The sequence below is a fragment of the Bufo gargarizans genome, chromosome 5, assembly GCF_014858855.1.
Source record: "Bufo gargarizans isolate SCDJY-AF-19 chromosome 5, ASM1485885v1, whole genome shotgun sequence".
NCBI lineage: Eukaryota > Metazoa > Chordata > Amphibia > Anura > Bufonidae > Bufo > Bufo gargarizans.
The window spans coordinates 17,107,454-17,118,618 of NC_058084.1; the positions used below are offsets into that span (position 1 = coordinate 17,107,454).

At 44.4% G+C, this 11,165-nt stretch overlaps 1 protein-coding gene across 1 annotated transcript; it reads left to right on the forward strand.

Annotated features, from left to right (window-relative positions):
- Positions 1–356: 356 nt before the first annotated feature.
- ARC (activity regulated cytoskeleton associated protein) lies at positions 357–4,492 on the forward strand. Its single transcript, XM_044295258.1, has 2 exons — positions 357–3,652; positions 3,907–4,492. The coding sequence occupies exon 1, from the start codon at positions 927–929 to the stop codon at positions 2,124–2,126; it is 1,200 nt and encodes a 399-aa protein (XP_044151193.1). The 5' UTR covers positions 357–926; the 3' UTR covers positions 2,127–3,652; positions 3,907–4,492.
- Positions 4,493–11,165: the final 6,673 nt, after the last annotated feature.

Here is an 11,165-nt window from a genome sequence, read left to right on the forward strand (position 1 = left end):
AAATGATGAGATGAGACCTTATTTGTCAGTTTCAGACAGGGAAGACGTGTAATATTCCGTAGGAGATGTGTCTCCTGGTTATTATAGCTCAATTACGTGTTTTCTTGGAGAAAGAGAGAAAAGGGGGATTACACATTCTTCCAAAGCTGGAGTGTTCACAGCCTTCAACGTGTAAGCTGAATCATAGAGAGAGGGGGGGGGGCATTGAATTGGCATCCCAATGTTCTGGTTGTCATGGAGACGGAAGCTCCAACCAATAAGAATCGAAAACGTAGTGTGGGGTTTGCTGATAACTCACATGTCGAGCTCTGCAAGATACAGTATAAATACAGAGACTGGAAAACTATCCACACAAACTCAGATGCAAGCAGATAGAAGTCGTTTTCTCTCTTCTCTTGCATTCACACCGACTTTCGAGGATCATTACTTGCTGAATACTTAGCTTTGCTTTCAACATTTTATCCTTTTCTCCAGTTGTTGGAAGAAGTTTCTCAACATTGACGATTGGGACAAGGCATCTTCTAATCATCACCTTCATTCCAGTCATCTTGGAAGATATTTGGAAATCTTCCCACTGCAGAACTTCTGAAAGGACTGGACACTGGGTGATATCTAATTACCATCTCTCCTATATCTGTTAAACTTTTCAAAAACATTGCATTGCTTTACTGAATTGAGAATTTTACTTTCTTGTATGTTACTGACAGAATTGTAGATTGTTTACTGTGTTGTATGAAAGTGCTCTTAACCAAACAGCATAGAGAGAAAGGTTGCATGCAAGTTTGCCACCTGGGAAAGCCATTTCTTGCCGACTGTCTCATTAACGATAACTTTTTTAATATTACATTTTTATATTTTTGAATTGTGAACCCGACTTTTACAATTCATATTTGATAAATTATAGCTAATTGTATCCAATTGTGACCATGGCGGCAAGCATGGCTCTTAGTGGCATCGGAGCACCCGCTCTCTCTGTGCCTGAAAAAACTGTGGCTCTTCAGATTGGTACTTGTAGTCCAGCAGAAATGTTGGACAGAGTCAGAAAGACACAGGTGTATATTCTTTCTGGGGTCTCTAGACAGGTTGAGAATGAGCTGAAAGGGTTCAAGAGGTCAGTACAGAGGTTAAATTCTAACATGCATTACGAGTCCTCAGTTGTTGGGATTCAGAGGTGGAAACGTTCCATCAAGGCTTGTTTAATGAGATGTCAAGGTACTTTAGTCAACTTAGAGAGGTGGATGAAGAGGGAGATGAACTCTTGGAGGGGTGTGTTCTCCCGTTTTGAAAAAATGGTTAGCAAAGCTGATCAAAACTTGTGTAGGACATGTAAGATGGAAGAGAAGCACAGGTGGTCTTTCTATGGAGAAAAAAGTGAGAAAGAAAAAGAGGCCGATGCCAATCAGGAGATTGTTGATCCTTATGCCCCCAGCCCACCATCTTCTCCACCCCCACCTCCACCACCACTGCCAGCACAATCTTGCCACCCACATCACTGGGTTGTCATCTCAGTTGATATCCTTTCTCCTCCTGAATTTGATGCTGGAATGTCAGAGGATCCTCGTGAGTTTATAGTGAACTTAGAGAAGTTCTTTAAGCGTAGTGGGTGGAATGAAAAAGTTTGGCTATCTCAAGTAGACAACCACTTGAAAGGGGCAGCCAAGAAGTGGTGGGAATATAGGCAGGAGACAGTAGAAAGTTGGCATGACTTCAAAGTTGCCTTCTTGCAATACTGTGAAAGGATAGTTGTTAGAGAAGCAATCAAGAGGGACTTAGATCTTCCTCAAAGACGTTGGGAACCTCTAGAACAATTTGTGTGGAAGAAAAGAGCCTTGTACCATAGACTTTATGTTGATGCTAATGAGGAGGACATGATCCGTTACATTATTAGTACACTACACCCAGAGATCAAGCGTTTCCTCAAATCCCCACTCCCCAAGACTATGGATCAGCTAGTGCAAATGGGGAAGGAAATCCAGTTTGATTTTGAGCAGTCAGAGAAGCAAACCCTTAAGGCAGCTTACTCAGATGAGCAAATTAGCACCAAGTTGAATGTCATTGTCACCAAGGATCCTTATGATAGCAATAGCATAGTCACTGAGAAATCAAGCTACATAGAAGGATATTAAGCAGGAAACTTCAGTGGTTATTTGCAGAGAAATTAATGCTCTTGAATGAAAACTTTTTAGACTCTCAAGGTAAAAGTCAATTTAGACTCGGCACTTGAGGGAAAGTTGTAGGTTTTCTGTAAGGTGTTGCTAGAAAGTCAAGGCAATATCTGGTATAAGGTGGATTTGAAAACGAGATTTTCTCCTCATAGATACAAGAAATTATGTGAGATCTAAGCAACTCAAACGCAAATACAGTACACAATGTATAGGTTTTCTCTTGGGAACAGGACATATTGCCCTTCATGTAGCTAGAACTTAAGCAGTAATTGCTTTCTATGACCACATAGAGTAAATGGAACCATGGAAAAGTTTGTGAATTGTCACCAGAATCTGGTGTCACAACTTTTGTGATGCAAATAAAAAAAGCAAAAAATACAATATCAGTAAAAAAAAATTCAGAAGTGACGGGTGAAATCATTTACTCTAAGTGGGGGTGTTTAACTAGTGTTCTGCCTTCTCCCCTTTAAATTTCAGGGGGCGGCATAGATAAGAAAGTTCACAATCTGTTCAGTTTTAAGAGCATTTTTTAATATTGAATGTAAAAGAGAGAAAAAAAAAATCCTATTTTTATACCAAAATGTCATCCAATGAAATGTGATCTATGTTGTACATAATGTGTACATATGATTGAATTGTAACTTTTTACCATAAGTGTTTGTATTCTGTTTAGAAAGCAATAATATGCTTCTACGTCTGCTAAAAAGTTCAAAAGTTTGTCCTGAATAGCAGTGACATCTTTATTTTTATAACAATTCTAAAAAGTTGTATATTTTTTTCTTTTTTTTTGGGGGGGGGGGGGGTAGAATGTAGTGGTTGAAATTGTAAAATGATACTTTTGGTGTTTTTGCACATGTAACATATCTATGGAAATACATAGTAGCAATTTCTAATGAACAATAATCTGTTGCATCAAAGTTGCACCAAAATTTTTGAATGTTATATCTTGGTGGGACCTTCTCAATCATTGGACACTCAAAGACACTTGTGCATTTCTACTTGATGGACATTTTCATATATTGACATCTATCTCCTGTACGTGGAAGTGAAAAGTTTCAATGGACAAAGTAAAAAAAAAAAAATCATGGACCAAACAGTCAACCATTTCTGTACCTACAAAGTAGATACATATGACCATGAATCAACGTTCTTGGCTATGCCAACCATCGCCGTTACTACGGCTGCCCTTTCACGGAACAAGGGCAGTGTGGAATGTAGGACTTTCTCAGTCAACTTCACTCAGGAATATCTGTGAAATTCTGGATTTCTTGAAATAGTCTTCAAACTTTTTGAATTGTCATGTTGGACGATAGCTTAACAAAGTTGAACAGGCATCAAGTCCCAAAGGCTGGTCAAAGGATTCACGTCTGGCAAATATTCGAGGACTTGTGTGTTATCAAGAAAGACATCATCAAATGGTACTGCTCTTCCTAGCATCCATGATATCGGTCATGAAGAATACCCAAACGAGAGCCGGAAGCTCCTATGTAAGTACGAGTTCAACTACTGGCAGATTCAATATTAGTATCTAAAAAGTATGATATAGTAAGGATTCTAGTCACAATATGTTAATTGTAAGCCCAGTGTTCAGATCCCTACCTTACATGGTGCTCTACAGCTACAGTATCTCACTGCCCATTGACTACTACGTATAGCCTAGCCCACTATATAGTTCATAGTTAAATAGGTAATGTCAGAAGTCAATGCACTGAAACTCAACTGTCTTTATCCTTTATTTCAGATGCCAGACAAAAATCAAGCCTTCAGCCGTCATCTCTCAGCAAGTGAATGGCATTGTTGGCAAGACCACGCTCATCGTCTTTCTCTTGTGTTCTGGATCACCAGTTCAGATGGAAACAGATGCCAGACTTCTAAGCAGTCCTATCCAGAAAAGATCTTCCAACAGCTCCTTATGGGGACTTCTAAGATCCAGCTCAAGAAAATCTCATAAAACCAAACGAAAAATCGTAGAAAAAAAAAAAAAGAGATGATTTCACCTAAATGACAACTTTGTTCATCTAAAATACCTTCAGATCTTCATTACAGACATCTAAGCCTCCAGGTCAATAAGGCACTGCAATCTGATAATGAATCAAAGTCCACAACAACATCCATGGTACTTGACAATGATAAAAGTGACCTTAATTTGGAAGCCTTATCATAGCTAAAACAAAAAGTCAAAATACAAGAAAATGTCACCTTTTGTAAGACTTTTTGGTCTACTATACGTGTATGGAACAACAGTACATTTATCCAAAGAGGTCTTGTATAACAAAAAACTCATGTTCATGTTCACATAACTATTGAGTAATAAAATGCAAAAGAAAAATCTATATTTTTGTGATTTTTTTTATTCCAGATTAGTCACTGTGTCTACAAAACCTACTATTTCCTTCTGTGTTAGTCCCTGTTAGAGCAGAGCTGTGATCAGTGGCTCCAGCTTAGCTGCAATGTCTGTTGGAGTCTGGGGTGGTCTGTTTCTCCTCCTCGCTCCAGCTCTGTTCCATTAAGGCCTCTTGCACACGGACGTGTGTGCACCATGGCCGTGCTGCGGGCCACAATGCACGAACACCCACCGTGGGGCAGCTGCAGCGGATCGAGGACCCATTCACTTTAATGGGTTCGCGATCTGGTCGTTCTGCAAAAAAAGATAAGACATGTTCTATCTTTTTGCAGAACGGAAGTACGGGACGAAACCCCACGGAAGCACTCCGTAGTGTTCCTTTCTGTGCTTCCATTCCGCACCATTCCACATCTCCAGATTTGCAGACCCATTGTGAATGGGTCCACATCCGTGATACCGAATGCATACGGAACGGTGCCCGTGTATTGCGGATCTGCAAATGCCACAAGAGGCCTGAGGGGCATTTTACATGGGTCGATGATTGGGAATCACAAAGCTCGTTCCCTATAATTACTCTGTGTGAATAGACCATCAACCACCCGATCAACGAGCAAACACTTGGGTGATCGCCCCTTTTATGTGGTGCCGAAAAACATCATTTTTCAGGAGCCCGAATAGGGGATATGCCAACAAATCAAAACATTGGATGAACGATCATAACAGCGATTGTTTATCCCCATCCTAATGATAACTGCTGCATTAAGGAGCGCCAATCGGCATGCTCTTAGCCTCAATCGGCACTTGTTACCGGCAGATTCTGCCCATGTACAAGAACCCTAAGACACAGCAATTATTGGGTAAGCCAGCTTAGCTGAATTGTCTAGGGAAGTCTGAGTTAGTCTGGAGTCCATCTTTTGTCTCTTCAGAGGTTCTGCCTTTCCCCCATGCTTTACACTTCCCTTCTGTATACAAACACCAGTCTACTGAAAAGTCAGTACATGGAAAGCTGATTTGTTCTGCAGCAAGAAAATAGTTATAATAGACTAAACCAGCAGTGCAAATAAAGAATATAGTCAGGCACCCAAAGGGGAAATGAGCGGCCCGGGAAGGGGGGAGGGGGGTATGACTCTGCAGAAGGACGGTACAGAGAAGGCGCCACACGCTATATGAAGAGAACAGAGATGTGCCGCACGCCCATTTATGACATTGTCAACCCCTGCAGCCGATTCTGAATTTTGCCTTGTTGATTAATTGGACGGTTGCTATTGTTCACCTGCCAGCGGCGCGATCCGAACAGCGCCCATAAAGAGCTCCACCGAACACAACGGCAATTACGGCAAATATTTAGCTTTCCAGCTCACGCTGAGACAGTACAATGGGGAGTAATAGCAGCCCAGGCGCCCGCAATGCGAAATGAAATGCGTATAAACGCACAAAAAAGAAGAAAGGATGGAACAGAGATGTGACTCATATGCATGCCAGCGAGCGGCCGGGCGCCTTCCTGTCCAATTCTAAGCCATAATTTCCATCAATTAGGCCTCTTTCACACGACCGTATGGCTTTTTCAGTGTTTTGCAGTCCATTTTTCACGGATTTGTTGTTCCGTTTTTTTGTTCCCATTACCGTTCCGTTTTTTTCCGTATGGCATATACAGTAATTACATAGAACAAATATGGGCTGGGCATAACATTTTTAATAGATGGTTCCGCAAAAACAGAACGGATACGGAAGACATACGGAAGCATTTCCGTATGTGTTCCATTTTTTTAGCGGACCCATTGACTTGAAAGGAGTCACGGAACGTGATTTGAGGGCAATAATAGAACATGTTCTATCTTTCAACGGAACGGAAAAAAGGAAATATGGAAACGGAATGCATACGGAGCACATTCAGTTTTTTTTGCGGAACCATTGAAATGAATGGTTCCGTATACGGAACGCAAAAAAAGTCACGTAAACCGAAAAAAAAAACGGTCGTGTGAAAGGGGCCTAGACTGTGACATGGTACAAAAAGCACCAGACATAAGATGTATCAGAGCTGGGGCAACAAGCCGTTACCCATAGCAACGGCAAGGGCTCCTCTTCTCTCTTGCATTGGTAACAATGGATCTCCTCCGCAGGCGCGACCCAGAGGAAGGAAACCCCAGCTTAGGAGGATCTGTCAGCTTCATGTCTGCTTGTCTAGACTGCTCTGCCACGTCATTGTGCTGTTCCCCACTTATTCCTCCTAGAAAAGTGTGAATAAATTGACAGCCAGGTTCTACCATTCCCCGTGTCCCTAGACGGTCTGACAACGTGAGCACTGATTGCACAGAGTCAGAGCAAATAGGGACACGAAGGCGGGGCCAACAAAACCACAGTGCAGCACAATATACCGCCCCAGCAGAACCAGATACCACAGTGCAGCACAATGTACCGCCCCAGCAGAACCAGACATCACAGTGCAGCACAATATACTGCCCCAGCAGAACCAGATACCACAGTGCAGCACAATATACCGCCCCAGCAGAACCAGATACCACAGTGCAGCACAGTAAACCGCCCCAGCAGAACCAGATACCACAGCGCAGCACAATATACTGCCCCAGCAGAACCAGATACCACAGTGCAGCACAATATACTGCCCCAGCAGAACCAGATACCACAGCGCAGCACAATATACCGCCCCAGCAGAACCAGATAACACAGTGCAGCACAATATACCGCCCCAGCAGAACCAGATACCACAGTGCAGCACAATATACCGCCCCAGCAGAACCAGATACCACAGTGCAGCACAATATACTGCCCCAGCAGAACCAGACATCACAGTGCAGCACAATATACTGCCCCAGCAGAACCAGACACCACAGTGCAGCACAATATACCGCCCCAGCAGAACCAGACATCACAGTGCAGCACAAAATACTGCCCCAGCAGAACCAGATACCACAGTGCAGCACAATATACCTCCCCAGCAGAACCAGACACCACAGTGCAGCACAATATACTGCCCCAACAGAAGCAGATACCACAGTGCAGCACATTATACTGCCCCAGCAGAACCAGATACCACAGTGCAGCACAATATACCGCCCCAGCAGAACCAGATACCACAGTGCAGCACAATATACTGCCCCAGCAGAACCAGATACCACAGCGCAGCACAATATACCGCCCCAGCAGAACCAGATACCACAGCGCAGCACAATATACCGCCCCAGCAGAACCAGATAACACAGTGCAGCACAATATACCGCCCCAGCAGAACCAAATACCACAGTGCAGCACAATATACTGCCCCAGCAGAACCAGATACCACAGCGCAGCACAATATACCGCCCCAGCAGAACCAGATAACACAGTGCAGCACAATATACCGCCCCAGCAGAACCAAATACCACAGTGCAGCACAATATACTGCCCCAGCAGAACCAGACGCCACAGTGCAGCACAATATACTGCCCCAGCAGAAGCAGATACCACAGTGCAGCACAATATACTGCCCCAGCAGAACCAGATACCACAGTGCAGCACAATATACTGCCCCAGCAGAACCAGATACCACAGCGCAGCACAATATACCGCCCCAGCAGAACCAGATAACACAGTGCAGCACAATATACCGCCCCAGCAGAACCAGATACCACAGCGCAGCACAATATACCGCCCCAGCAGAACCAGATACCACAGTGCAGCACAAAATATTGCCCCAGCAGAACCAGATACCACAGTGCAGCACAAAATATCGCCCCAGCAGAACCAAATACCACAGTGCAGTACAATATACCGCCCCAGCAGAACCAGATACCACAGTGAAGCACAATATACTGCCCCAGCAGAACCATATACCACAGTGCAGCACAATATACTGCCCCAGCAGAACCAGATACCACAGTGCAGCACAATATACTGCCCCAGCAGAACCAGATAACACAGTGCAGCACAATATACTGCCCCAGCAGAACCAGATACTACAGTGCAGCACAATATACTGCCCCAGCAGAACCATATACCACAGTGCAGCACAATATACTGCCCCAGCAGAACCAGATACCACAGTGCAGCACAATATACTGCCCCAGCAGAACCAGATACCACAGTGCAGCACAATATACCGCCCCAGCAGAACCAGATACCACAGTGCAGCACAATATACTGCCCCAGCAGAACCAGACGCCACAGTGCAGCACAATATACTGCCCCAGCAGAACCAGATACCACAGTGCAGCACAATATACTGCCCCAGCAGAACCAGATACCACAGCGCAGCACAATATACTGCCCCAGTAGAACCAGATAACACAGTGCAGCACAATATACCGCCCCAGCAGAACTAGATACCACAGTGCAGCACAAAATATCGCCCCAGCAGAACCAGATACCACAGTGCAGCACAAAATATCGCCCCAGCAGAACCAAATACCACAGTGCAGCACAATATACCGCCCCAGCAGAACCAAATACCACAGTGCAGCACAATATACTGCCCCAGCAGAACCAGATAGCACAGTGCAGCACAATATACTGTCACAGCAGAACCAGATACCACAGTACAGCACAATATACCGCCCCAGCAGAACCAAATATCACAGTGCAGCACAATATACTGCCCCTGCAGAACCAGATACCACAGTGCAGCACAATATACTGCCCCAGCAGAACCATATACCACAGTGCAGCACAATATACTGCCCCTGCAGAACCAGATACCACAGTGCAGCACAATATACTGCCCCAGCAGAATCAGATACCACAGTGCAGCACAATATACCGCCCCAGCAGAACCAAATATCACAGTGCAGCACAATATACTGCCCCTGCAGAACCAGATACCACAGTGCAGCACAATATACTGCCCCAGCAGAATCAGATACCACAGTGCAGCACAATATACTGCCCCAGCAGCACCAGATACCACAGTGCAGCACAATATACTGCCCCAGCAGAACCAGATACCACAGTGCAGCACAAAATATCGCCCCAGCAGAACCAGATACCACAGTGCAGCACAAAATATCGCCCCAGCAGAACCAAATACCACAGTGCAGCACAATATACTGCCCCAGCAGAACCAGATACCACAGTGCAGCACAATATACTGTCACAGCAGAACCAAATACCACATTGCAGCACAATATGGAGCAACACTGGAAAATGCTGCGCTCTTCCACAGGAGACCAGGAGCCCGGACCTCGTCCTGAACCTTGGGTGCACAACGGATCCCAAAAGAAAGAAAGATGGTCCAGCTTCACTGAAAAATACTTGAGGCTTTATTCAATCCCGTGCAGATAAAAACCAACATACAGCAATGCAGAAAATCGACCGGTTTCGGATCACTGTAGATGCGGATCCTTAGTCATGATGTGCATCAGTGGGAAGTGAGGTCGAGACTAAATAGTGAACCACCAAACACAGGTGATCACAATCAGGTACAGTACTGTAAATTGCACAGAGAGCCTGTTATGCAGTATACCACATGTGTGGTGTTGCAGTTGATGTATTGCTGAATAGTATGAGTGGTGTGGTTACTTGTAGACACAATATGCGAGCCCATCCTCATATATGAGCAACATGTACATCTTTTATGCCCACATTTAAAATTACCTATGTTTCTCAGCCAAGTAGGCTGGGAGCCAGGCTTATCCTGGTATAGAGAGGGGCTCACCATATTTGCTAAAGTAACAGCACGTCGGGCAACACATCGAACACCGCTTTTCACAACGTCACCCCACGCTTGGTCATATTTGAGAAGATGAAGATGTCTTTTGACAATATTACATATTTGTGAATATTCACAACTATAACTCGTGGAGAAAGTAACTTGCTTCTCTTTATGACCAAGCCTGGGCGTTTTGTTGGGAAAGATTAAATTATCCCGAGACATGGTAGAAACCATATTTTTTGATCGGTTTAAAAGTCTGCTGGGATAATTCCTGGCTAGGAGATGAGTGGTGACAGTATTCATTTCTTCAATGCAAGTGTCACTAGAGGAACAATTGCGCAAAGCGCGAATGTATTCGCCCCTAGGGATATTATGGACAGTGTGTGCAGGATGACAGGATCCCGCATGTAGGAAGGTATTTCCTGCGGTTTCCTTTCTGTGCGTACGACTGTGTACACGGCCATCCCCCACGTCCCCCACCAAACACAAATCCAAAAAGGATATTAAGGTCTTATGAGAGTTTAAAGAAAAACGTAAATTACAGTTGTTAGCATTGAGGAAGGATCCGAATGATGGTACGGCCGCCACATCGCCCGACCAAACAAGGAGCAGGTCATCGATGTAGCGACCGTACCACCGGACGGATCCACTCCATGGGTTGGAATCAGAGAAAAGAAAATGATGTTCCCACCACGCCATATAAATGTTTGCAAGCGACGGTGAGAAGCGGACCCCCATAGAGACTCCTCTGCATTGGAGAAAAAAATCTCCCATTGAACATAAAATAATTGTGTTGCATAAGAAATAATACAACTTTGCAGAGGAAATCTCTAAAGGGTAATGAGAAATTAGAATAAAAACTCAAAAACCAACCCAAAGAGATAATGGCGAGATCCTGGGGGATGGCCGTGTACAGGGAAGCAGCATCAGCCGAAATCCAAGAGAGATCAGAGGACCACTGGAAGGAATGAAAGGCCTGCAAGACTGAGGCAGTATCCCGCAAGAAACCAGG